This window comes from Bicyclus anynana, chromosome 2 (genome assembly GCF_947172395.1).
Source record: "Bicyclus anynana chromosome 2, ilBicAnyn1.1, whole genome shotgun sequence".
In the NCBI taxonomy this organism is placed as follows: domain Eukaryota; kingdom Metazoa; phylum Arthropoda; class Insecta; order Lepidoptera; family Nymphalidae; genus Bicyclus; species Bicyclus anynana.
Genome location: NC_069084.1, coordinates 6,344,610 through 6,357,975, shown reverse-complemented (window position 1 = coordinate 6,357,975; position 13,366 = coordinate 6,344,610). Strand labels below are relative to the sequence as shown.

General features: G+C 33.4%; 1 protein-coding gene across 1 annotated transcript; it reads right to left on the bottom strand.

Moving 5' to 3' along the window:
* Window positions 1–8,082: 8,082 nt before the first annotated feature.
* LOC112045596 (defense protein 3-like) lies at window positions 8,083–9,481 on the bottom strand. Its single transcript, XM_024081850.2, has 3 exons — window positions 9,068–9,481; window positions 8,667–8,864; window positions 8,083–8,538 (listed from the first exon to the last, which is right to left on the bottom strand). Exons 1-3 carry the CDS (start codon window positions 9,421–9,423, stop codon window positions 8,334–8,336), a joined length of 759 nt encoding a protein of 252 aa, XP_023937618.2. The 5' UTR covers window positions 9,424–9,481; the 3' UTR covers window positions 8,083–8,333.
* Window positions 9,482–13,366: the final 3,885 nt, after the last annotated feature.

Sequence of the window (13,366 nt, the reverse complement as noted above, 5' to 3'; positions counted from 1 at the left end):
TTGTCAAGTTGATTTGAATGTTTACGAATACGCTTTAGGTATGTTTTCATATTTACCGATATTAACCGATTTAAAAAAATATTTTTTACTAGAAAGTCAGGTTTTTAACCGTTCAAAAAGGGGGTTATGTTTTTTTATGGGCTATATTTTAATCCCGTATACTTACGGGATTGCGTGATAGCCCAGTGGATATGAACTCTGCCACCGATTCCGCAGGGTGTGGATTCGAATCCTGTTCGGGGCATGCACCTCCAACTTTTCAGTTGTGTGCATTTTAAAAAATTAAATATCACGTTTCTCTAACGGTAAAGGAAAACATCGTTAGGAAACCTACATACCAGAGAATTTTCTTAATTCTCTGCGTGTGTGAAGTCTGCCAATCCGTATTACTTATAAGATTTTCTTTCTGTACGTGGAAAATATGTGATGAAAAATCTTGAAGCTATTAAATCGTTTTTTTAGTTAGTTAAAGTTAAGTGTGACTTGAGCTTAAATGCTTTTAGCTCAAGTCATACTTGACTTAGGATACACTAACAATATTTAATGCCATTGTTTTCTTTTATTGTTGTGCGATTAGGTAAAGTTGAACTTTATCTAATTTCACAACAATATTTTTTTTTCATTTCATTTCACAAAATTCACTTCTCTCTCTTATAAAAAGAATATAATATATAAATATAATATTCTTATAAAGAAAGCTCTAAATCTATACTAATCTATACTCTATACTAATATTATAAAGAGGTAAAGTTTGTAAGTTTGTCACATTTTTTAAATGGGGTAATCTTCGGAACTACTGGTCCGATTTCAAAAATTCTTTCACCAGTAGAATGCTACATTATCGAGGAATGCTATAGGCTATATTTTATATTAGTATGATATTTATTCGCAGAGTTAACACAGTTTTTGTCACAGAGGTCGGACCGAAATCCTCTTAAGCAGACTTATTCGCATGCGCTGCCTTAACCATTGTGTAAAATTGAAATTAATGTATGGAGGCTTTATGTTTCTTTAAAAGTTCTACAAAAAAGTCCGCAATACCATATATCTATCTTCTATATATTAGCAGATATAGTACCTTTTGTGTTTTAAAAAGTATTAATTTTATATACTTAGGTTTGCGTCATTATTTATGCTACTTAACTTAAATCCTTATCGAAATAAATTATTTCATGATCACAAGGATATTATGGAGATAAGATTTGCCCTTTATAGTATGTTAATTAGTTAAATAGTTTCGGAGATAATACAAAATTTCTAAGAGACGCAGAAATTCGGCTACATGACGCCCCGCGCTTTCAATTACGTAGTTGTCGTTCCTGTGTGAATATGGGAATCAAACATAGCCTATGACACTCGCAAATAACGTAGCTTTCTATTGGTAAAACAATCTTTCAAATCAGTCCAGTAGATTCAAAGCTTATAATTTTAGCATAGAAGTCTCTATTTTCCTTTGTCATCGCACCACGCTCATAGGGCTGGACCGATTTTGCTAAGGGTAGGAGTAAGGTAGGGTAGGGGTTGTGTAAGGGTAGGGTAGGGGTAAAGGTAGGGTAGGGGTAGGGTAGGGGTAGGATACAGTTAGGGTAAGAGTAGGGTACAGGTAGGGTAAGAGTAGGGTAGAGGTAGGAGATCGATACTGAAGCCTATTTTCTATTTTTTGTCTGTCAGTCCCTATTTTTTGTTGACCGGGCATCACGCTGAAACTACAGAATGAATTCAAATGATACTTAAGACGATTTGAGACCATAATACGTAGAAGGATAATAGGATACTTTTTGTCGCGAAAAAAAAATCAGAAATGGGTGAAGTAGGGGTAGAAAGTTTGTACGGAAAGTCCTTAATTTTTCTAGGTACATCTGTAAATGTAAAATGATAAGTGGACTATTACTTATATTAGGTATAAGTTATAAAACTTGCAAAATAGAATGTGAAATAGGGGTTGAAAGTTGACATCGATTTTTACGCGGACGAAGTCGCGGGCGTCCGCTAGTCTTATATAATTCACATTTAAATGTATAACAAATTGTAGTATAAACAACCATTTTATTAATAGCCCAACGCAAAATAGGTCATCAGGATCAAAGTTCTTTTATATATCCAGTATTCTGTGTAAATTTGCAAAATACATAGTTGAATCTAGGACACTGCGCTACCCACATGGCGTAATGTTTGTATTTCAAAGCAAATACCGATATTGTGTGAATAGGTGGACAGAAAATGCTTTTAGATACACTAGGAAATATATTCAGCTTCGTTTAATATTGGATTAGATATTATTCACGGTACAGAAAAATCGTAAGCACCCTGAATATCGTCAATTAAATACGTTGTATTTCTAATCCTACTATTAAGAAAATTATTAGGATTCTTTACGATGTTTTTCTTTCACCGTTTGAGACACGTGATAACTGAAAAGTTAGAGATGCCCTGGACCGAATTCGCAGCTACGCCCTCTGAATTGAAAGCAGAGGTAATATTATTCACTGGGCTATCACGGGGCAACACTCAAACAAATTTGAAGGTGTAATGACAGCTTTATCTCTAGCAGTAATCTCTCCCGTACATCACGTGTAAAAAGTTCTATTCTTAGTTTACAAAGAAAGATAAGAAACAGTCCCGGCATAAATGAAACATGTACCTATTCTGCAAAAATTGGGTTTGAATTTGGAATTAAAATTTTATTAATGTTCTAAAATTATTAACTATTATCAAACTACAATAATAATAATCATTGGTCAAAACATTTGAACACAGTCGATTCGACATTACCATTAATAATGCATTGGCTCAAACAATACATTACGAGATTAAACATTGATTAATTTTGGCGTATTGGGCGGAATACAGTTCAAATAATATTCAATGGGTACCTACCCATTACAACTTCCCAATATGGATAGTATATTTAAAAATAATAGTACAATTTGCAAAATTACTCAAAAATAATATAACTTTGTAAAAACTATGGGACAGATTTACTACGTTCTGATAATTATACAATAAATAAAAAAAAAAAGTCCGTGATAGCCCAGTGGATATGACCTCTGCCTCCGATTCCGGAGGGTGTGGGTTCGAATTCGGTCCGGGGCATGCACCTTAAACTTTTCAGTTGTGTGCATTTTAAGAAATTAAATATCACGTGTCTCAATCGGTGAAGGAAAACATCGTGAGGAAACCTGCATACCAGAGAATTACCTTAATTCTCTGCGTGTGTGAAGTCTGCCAATCCGCATTGGGCCAGCGTGGTGGACTATTGGCCTAACCCCTCTCATTCTGAGAGGAGACTCGAGCTCAGCAGTGAGCCGAATATGGGTTGATGACGACAATTTTATCTTTAAGATTTAACATAACATTATTAAGAAAGTGACACAACTTACGTAATATACTAATTGTAATACTGTTATGTTGTAGTCTATGACTTAGACCAAATATTTTCAATGATTTCTTATACATTTTACATAATACATTTTGTAAATAGTTTAATAAATTAAGATGGAAATAGTATTAATATGATGTATGTAGTAAATATAGTAAGCAGGTAATAATCATTAGATTTTAACATTATAATATGTCAAAAATTTAACATGATTCTAATTCTTTGTTGTAGAATATGAATTTAATCAAAATGAAACAGTGGTACATAATAACTCAAAACAATTTAAAATACATTTAAAAAATGTAATATCAATTTTTTAATTATCTACCATATTTTGTCAAAAATTTTCAATGTTTCAAAAAGTTAAAGAGTAAAAAAGTCATACAAACATTCTGCAAACATAATATCAAAAACTTGTCTCTATCAATCAAAATGCCGCGTTTCAAAATTTTAATTTAATCAAAATAAGACAGTGCAATTAATAATCTTTTTGATATCGTAAAGTCAAGTTTCTAACTATTATTATCACCATAACTGAAGAGTGTGTATACATTAGAAATGCATAATTTCCATATAATAACCGCTAATTAATTGTCTTATCTAATAGAATGACATCTTGTAAACAAGTAGCAAACGCGGGATGAACCGCTTATCAGAGCTCTGTTTACATAATTACATTCGTTGTTATGTCATGACACGATTCCTATGTATTTAAATTCAGTGGTAGTCTACAAGAATCTACATAATAACATAAAATTGAAATTTTTGAAAAAAACCCCGAAGGACATGAAATAATTAATTACACGTTACAATCAAGTCATCAATTTAACTTTCAGTGCACTTTTCACTCGAGTTTATTTGCAGACATTTAAACGGCTCAACCGATTTTTATCAAACATATCTAAGAACACACGCCCATAAGTCACCTTTCATACAAAAAAACTAAATTGAAATCGCATCATCCGTTCGGGAGCTATGGTGCCACAGACAGACTGACAAACAGACAGACACGTAAAACTTATAACACCCCTCTTTTTGCGTCGGAGGTTAAAAAGGTAAATTTAATGTGATATACCACCCTGTTTAATATACCACCAACGACCAGCGACAGTAGGTACGTTGAAAAACTAAAAAAATAGCATCTACTCGTACGTGTAATCTTAGTTTTCTAATCATCGAGAACAGTACATTTTCTCTAAATAAAAATAATATTAAATACTTTTTTAAATAAAATAAAAAAATAAAGATCACGATGAGACTATTACTATAAATTACTGACCAAAAACATTGTATATTCTATAACCTAATATTTAATTATAAAAAAAAAAAAATGCCTACTACAAATTCCTGTGATTTTGGACGAATAAAATTGAGCCAAATATACATTTTTCATTTACTCTCAAAAAGTTAAAATTTTCTTTTTAACTCAGACACAGAGTTGTAGATAGCCCCTACCCTACCGGCAAAGACGTACCGCCAAGCGATTTAGCGTTCCGGTACGATGCCGTGTAGAAACCGAAAGGGGTGTGGATTTTCATCCTTCTCCTAACAAGTTAGCCCGCTTCCATCTTAGACTGCATCATCACTTACCATCAGGTGAGATTGTAGTCAAGGGCTAACTTGTAAAGAATAAAAAAAAAATAATAATAAAAAAAAAAAGCCTTGAAATACCGAATCTCTCACAAAACAAACATGAAGCATTCCGCATAATGAAGCAAGACTTAAATTATTTTATAAATCAACTCAATTTAAGTCAATTTATATTCGAACGTGTTCAGTCCTAGGGGCCAAAATTCAGGGTAATTTGTTATGGAAACACTCCCTCTTACTTAATGGACTTTAGCTCCGTTGTTTTCACGACTTTACATATTTATTAGCTGTAATATTATCACGTACCATGAAATAAGTGGATGCAAATTTTGGAAATAATTTATCAATTTTCTTTCTCGTTTGTTTGTTTATTAAGCTATTAGCTTAACAAACAAACAAACGAGAAGATCATCAGCAGGCTTATTATGTAACTCGGTGTACTATTCTTATAATAATTCACTACATCGTTTTTCATCGTATTTACGTAATTGTGATCATCTAACATAGTTATTTCAACGAAATGATCTTGACTACGCCATGTTACACCAAATGAATGCTAACATGATTATTTCAACGAAATTACGTAAATAATGGTTTTTCGTTAAAATAATCTTACTGCTTGCTACTACTACTATATTAGTGCCACTTGAAGTAAAATGAAGATACTTATGTCATTTCGTTGAAAATACGATGTTAGATGATTGCATCAAAGAAAATAATTTATGATATAAAACGTTGTAGTGACTCATTATTTGAATGGTAGAGAGATAGATAATAACTCTGCTGATGGTGATAATAACTCTGCTGCTGATAACACAGAGATAGATAATAACTCTGCTGATGGTGATTACCAAGTAACACCACCCATATACCTACTTTTGCAACACTAGATGCACTGCCAATGCGTTTTCAATAAAATCAGAATATTTAGCATTTAAAGCACCCTTATCATGATGAAGAAATTAAATATCACGTGTCTCAAACGGTGAAGGCAAAACACCGTAAGGAAACCTGCATACCAGAGAATTTTCTTAATTCTCTGCGCGTATGAAGTCTGCCAATCCGCATTGGGCCAGGTTATTGGCCTAACCCCTCTCATTCTGAAAGGAGACTCGAGCTTAGCAGGTAGCCGAATATGGGTTGATAATGATGACGATGAAAGAAGAACCCTTTAATAATATTTATCACAAGATCAATATTTATCTAATAAAACGCTAGTTTTTTGTAATTTCAGAAAGAACACACTCTTAAAACGCATGACATAGTCTAATGAAAGCCTTTATCATAAACGTTCGCCATTAGAGCTTATTTCGCAGGCAAAATATTAAAACTGAATAACTCTCATAAAGTAGACTTTTGTAAAGGTACGGTTTCGATAACGCTTACCTTCCAGTTATTTTCGTTTCTTATGACATTATTTTCACTGGTGAACGTCAAACTCAAAATTTCTTTGCTTTTGTTCAATTTATATTATCGTTATCCATAAAAAAACTAAATTAATGACATCAGGATTTTTACTTCATAGAAATCACACAAGAATAGTGATTGTATTGAGGCAAAAATAATGCGTAATATACAGAATGTGTAGTAGTTTTGTTTGTTTACATTTCAGCGATGCAAGCTTCACCCTTCAAAAAGAAAAAAGTTATTAGCAATTTAATTTAGAAGAGCAATTACTTGTACATTTTGAAGTTTTTACAGATTAGTGATAGTGCTTTTGTAAGAGATACGCGGCTACGTTATTTTAAATTAGTGCTAGAGTTAGTTAGAGAATGCAAGGTGTATTATTTTTACAAAGAGGATCCAATCAATATACTTTACACGTGTTTTACCAAATCTATAAAGATCAACATTACATTACAACAGCTATTAAGAACAATTCTAATAGGGTCCACTTAATAGACTATTAAGTAAAATTAAATTAAAATTTTCAGTTCAATTTTGTGTCTACAGGCTCAACTGTGACTTGTCTTTTGTTTTGAATAAATCCCAGAAAAGTCGTCGCCAGGAAACTGCCGCTTTAGCAATTTCAATTTCCCGGCGCACGACGGCCTCTTCGGATACATTAAGCACTTAACTATCACTGTCTGCTTGCTCTTGGCCCGTTTTATAAAATAAAATCCCAGAAATTTTCACGTCTGGGGATATTTTTTTCAAGTTGTTTATCCCGCCGTCTAAGTACGTTATCGCCGATATTTTAATGATATGAAACACTGAGCTTGCATAAAAAGTATTGCAAAAATAGACACTCATTATTTTTATACCCGCAAGTCATAAATGAGCCTTTATATAAAAATATTGGTAGTCGGACGTAGTCGAAGAAAATGCATCCGGATTTACTAATAACATGACTACGTGAGCGTGACCATTATTTTACGGAGTCTCTTAAAGTAACTTTGACTTTGACTTTAGACTTTGACATAAATGTATTTTGTTGTGTATTTTAGTTCTATATTCGGACGGATGTCCATTTATTCGGAACTGCTCTGTTTTTATATTTATACCACAACTGAGTGATATAAAAATATCTAAAATACTGAAAGATTATTAAAAGTAAAATCTATCTAAGAATATTTATTTGGATTTATTTTTATTCTTACAAAGGAATATATATATAGAAGTTACGAGTTTTAATCTAAGTCGAGATAAAGGAAAGACTATTTTGGAATAATTGAAATATTTAATACATTCGAGGAATAAAAATAGTCTTACGTTCTCTTGCTTACATCTGAATGGACCACAAATAAAATGAGTCTAGCCTACGTAATGAATTTTATATTGTCTTTGATAAAATAAATAAAGACATAAGTTTCAGTTCATTCATCAAAATTTTCAGTTATATATGCATAATGCCTACTATTACTACTATACATACTAAGGGACCTATTGCTTAACTTTTAAAAGTAAAAACGTTTCTTTAAAATCAAATTATCTACACCTAAACAATGTTTCCTAAATTGCTTTGACCGACGACTTTATTTTGTAAACGTTATTGTTTTTGTTACGGATTCGTTTTATAGCCGTTGTTACAACGGAAATTTATTGGTCCTCGAGTTAACATTCATTACCTTAATAAAAAGGAGTAATATTGTAAAGAGACACAAGACAAAGTATTGTTTTTTGGAGCAGTTTAATTAAAATTTTATTTGGCATTAACTTAATTCTAACAATAATGGCCTTAGATGTATAAATAACAGTTTTTAAAGTATTGACTGAGAAGGTATCAAGACAAATGCTTCTATGGAATCAGGTACATAATACTTGATAATTGTAAACACAATTATTAAATACTTATCAGAACATAATCATCAATTCATTATTTAAGTTTAAAGGATAATGTAGACAAACATTTGGTTTGATTGATCTAGAAATATTTGCTGAAGGTTAATCCGGCTGATGGTTGCCAAGACTGGCTCGGCATATATGGTGAAATGGATTTACTGAATCCAGCGTTCAAGTCCAAGGAGGACGTTGGGTTGTGGAAGAGGTTCAGCTTGCCCATAGCTGAGTAATCGGTACGCTTGAAGAGATCCGTGTGTGCCGCGCCAAGGGATGCACCAATTTTGTTGCTGGAAAATATAAGATTTTCTTTAGAAGAAGGTAAAAATAATGTTAAAACACGAGCAGAGGCCCGTGACTTTTCATTGAAGGTAAAGTAATTCTAAAAGTAATATACATGAAATATCTAGCTACTTACTTGTACATGTAGTCCAGACCACCGCCATAAGTGTTGAAATTGGGGATGACGGGATTGCTGGGCATAGTCTTAGTGGCGAAAGCGTTGGCGCTCAGATCGTGGTGGTCGTTGTGGAACAGGTTCGCCTTTCCAGCAGCTGTGAGCTGGTCACCGATGGACGGAATGTGCTTGCCGGTGAGACTCAATCCGTGGCCATTTCTAGAACAAATGACTACTATTGACGATACGATATAACATCGAACAAAAATGTTTCAATTTTATTTTAATAAAAAATTTTATTTATTTGAAATTTAATAAAATACTGTTAATTTTTAGTTTTAATTAAATTATATAATATATTTGTTGTTGGGTGAAAAAAGACTTATTATTAAAACACAAAATATTGTTAGTATAAAACTTACACATTGTCTAAAGCCAAGCCAGCAGACGCAGAACCATAGCCACCACCATTCTTCGCACCTCCAATACCACCGATAGCACTTAAGACATTCTGATCATTACCAGCTAAGGGCAATTTTCCCATAAAATTTGTGGTACCATCAGGGTTTGTGTTGATAACACCGTGGACCTGACGGCGAACTCTTGAATTGTGGTAAATGGGGTAGACTGATTCTTGAGGATGTTTAAAATATACATCTTCACCGTCATCGTTAACATAATTTACATCGTCGAGGTAAAACGCTGGTCTTCCATATGGTATGGACATGGAACTGACTCCCGCCAAAAATACGGTGAACAAGGCAATTTTCGCAAACATTTTGCTTTGTTTGTTTTCTTGTAATACTTAGTACTCGGAATGCTAAGTCGAGAATGATTTCTTGGACGCATCTTCCCTGTTTTATATTAAAACGTACGAGAGCAGAAAATCCCCGGCCCCGAACGTGGATAAACACTAGATGTGTCATTATTGTTTTAAAATTCTTAATTACTTTTGTATGAACCGTGTCGAATTTGGAAAATATGCACGGTCGTTCATTAATATTAATTATTATTTTTTCCTGTAACGAGTCGACTCTTATCAATTGATGTATAAAGAATAACAGCATGTTTACTGTCTCTATCTCTGGAATTAATTCGTGGAATTGGACCCTAATTGATAAATGGGTTATTTTTTTTAATGTCATGTCATCCAGGTTTTGGCCAAGGCAATAATTGAAATGCATTTAAGCAGCAGATTTACATTGACACGACCGAAGGCAGAACTCTGGGAACGTTAGTTATTTTTCTAGTATAATGACTAGATTTTCATAAATAAGTAGAGTAGTGGACACAGAAAACATATGTAGACTTAATTTGAGCGACATATGTATTTGTATAATGTCCTCTACATTATACTTTACTAGCTGACGCCGCGCGGTTTCACCCGCGTGGTTCCCATTCCCGTAGGAATACGGGAATAATATATAGCTTATAGCCTTTCTCGATAAATGGGCTATCTAACACTGAAAGAATTTTTCAAATCTGACCAGTGGTTCTTGAGATTAGCGCGTTCAATCAATCAAACAAACAAACTCTTCAGCTTTATAATATTAGTATAGATTTAATTTATTAGTAGGCAGTATAAGTTTTTTATGAAAAACCGACGACTAAAATTTGAAAATATTATCAGCCTTATTAATTTTTTGATTTATATGAGAGGGGATTTGGAGTTAGAACAACCACGCAACCCCAACTCCGGGCTCTGAGGTTAGAATAAAGAAAAGCTCAATATTTCATAGCTCGTGTCAGGATACAAACCCAGGAACCTTAGGTTAATCAATTCATCAACAACGCTGGTAGCACGCTTTATCCCTGTTATATTGTCTCATCCAGAATAATTTAATTCCATTTTACGGGACTGAAGAATTCCCCGATAATACAACGCTCCCTCAAGTTGTAATTATAACATTTGACCCCAAGAGGTCAGCGTTATTAGGGTTACCAACTTCAAGCTTTTTATAAATTCACTACAGTAAAATGTTATCAATTAAATTTTTTGTTTCGTATTTAAACTAAAAGTAACAAACTGAACCAACTCGTTATATTATTTTCTAAGACAAATTATCACCTAGGATGATTTTACGTGATGAAGCAGATGGAAGATCACAACTAAAATCTGTGCAAGTTTTCTTCAAGATACCGGCTTCTTTGCATCGGATCGCATTGTTTAATAGCCCCCTACAAGGCAAAGCTATAAGAAACAGAGAGTTGAAGTTTAGGTCCACCTCGCTGCTCCAATTTCCGTTAGTTATTTATAGGTAACTAAAACCGCAATAAATTACTACAAGCCTAATAGCTTGCAATAATTTAGTACGGTTTAAGTAAATTCTTAACTCAACTCTTAGCATACCCAAATGCCACTGATAAGGAAATCCAAATTTGAGAGGTCGTTTAACTTCATTACAATATTTATAAAACTGCCAAGTGCCAACCCTAGCTATTGCAAACAGTAATTCCCGCTTATCACGTGCGAGTGATTCAGTTTGTTTATACCTACTCTATATTGCCTGATATTGCGGTTCTGTTATCATTAATAAAAAACGCTACTTGAACTTTTTTGTGTATCGTTTGTTTTCTTAATAAACGTGACATCATGCTTCGTGAGTGCTGACTGGTGTTACGAGGCATATTGGATCGGATTAACTTTTTAGTTTTGCTGTAAATCTAACTTACCAGTGAAAAACAAGTAGTTTAGGGGATAGTGATTGTATTAAATGTTCTCTTCATTAGACCATTGGTAAAAGATTATTTAATGCAGAATATAAAACTCCAGTGCCGGGTTCATCGTGTCTCAGAGAGAAAAGCACCAAGCAGGTGGTATTTTTCGGAAGATCGTATTTTGTATTATTTAATTTTGTAAATTTAATTGATACCTAGGTATCAATTAAATTATTTCGTTATAAAATCTCATAAAACTAAATTATCTACTACCAACTAAATCTGGTAAATCTATAACTAAAATTCCCATTCTTATTTCTAAACATGTATTTTTTCCACATTTTCTAAGGAAAGGTAATATCTACAAAGATGATTCAAAATCAAAAGCTTGTGCAAAAATCAAAAGATCCAAATTGTCTCACAAGTTTCTCGCAATTACAAATACACAAAAGTACTCTATTTTTATTAGATCTAGGGCTCTGTTTCCTGTTGTTAAAATTAATTCTTGGAAAAATAATATACCTACAAACTCCCGCAACGTTCACGTGGACTTCTGTTTTTTATCCTGCTGAAACCATGAATTTTCCGGGATAAAAGTAGCCTATTAGTGCAGTCATTGAATACATAAAACAAGCATATTTCGGAAGTCCTTAAAAACAGCTCCGATCTTTCGAATATAGGTATCGCTTTCCAATACAAAAAGATATATCAAAATCGGACTACTCAATAAAAAGTTATACTGGTTTTATAGGTAAACAATCAATCATCCACTGTTTACGTAATGTAAAACCAAGCATAACTTTTTGTTAGTAGCAGATAAATGAAGTAGGTACGTCTGGGTATTGCAGGCCCTTACAGTGGAATTTATAGACGTTACAGGGGCACTCCCAGGGGACCATTCACCAGCTGCGTGTCGAATTCTCAAACGCATAGAGTTTAAATTCGACACTATGAATTCCACTGTGAGTCTATTATGTGAAATATGAAGCACATAATAGATTGCAAATAGCCGACACTTATTTCATTGTAACCAAAATTTGAGTAATTGTAAGATAATAACGCATTGAAATAACAAAATTATCGTGTTAATTTCCGCCATGCTCCATTTAGTGTGAAACGAAAAATGGAAATAAAGTTAGGTAATCACTTAGTACTTCGCGGTTTCCCGACTTCTAACACAAACAAAACTTACATGCTAGCCGATGCCCCGCGGTTTTGTAAAATAATTTAAATCCACAAATCCCGGATTTTTTTAAATGTTTGTTACCTCATAACTTCGTCATTTATTAACCAATTTTGAAAAATCTTTTTTTGTTTGAAAGAGTATACTTCCAGATTAGTCCCATGTCATTTTCATGAAAATCAGTTTAGTAATTTTGTGTTAAACGTCTTTGAAGTCGGTTTCATTTTATGTTAAAAACATTATTTGAGGTAAAAAGTAGACTATAGAGGCTTTATTCTCCGTGGTCCCTGCTTAATAGTTCCGGTGCATAGTGCCGTGAGAGCCCAGTGGATGTGACCTTTGCCTTCAATTTGAAGGGTGTACGTTCGAATTCGGTTCGGGGCAAGCACCTCCATCTTTTCACATTGCGTAAGAAATTAAATTTCACATGTCTCAAACGGTGAAGGAAAAACATCGAGAGGAAACCTGCATACCTGAGAATTTCCTTTATTCTTTAAATATGTCAAGTCTGCCAATCCGCATTGGGCCGGCGTGGTGGACTATTAGCTTAACCTTATTTCATTCTGAGAGAAGACTCGTGCTAAACGTGAGACGATTATGGGTTGTACATGATGATGACGAGTTTTTTTAATTTTATAGTATAAATACTCAGCTTAAGATGCTTACTGAAATAAAAGTCCTAATGAATTTCATACTCTATTTCCTGTCCATAATACGCTTATTGAACGAAGATTTCATTAAAAATCCAACGTTAATACCCATCAGATTTTCTAGATAATAAACCATCTTGTACAATATTTCTAGACGCTTCTGATGGAAAGTCGATAAATTTCTTTCCGATCTAAGAAGTTGAAAGTCCCCTACCACGATCACACTGTAT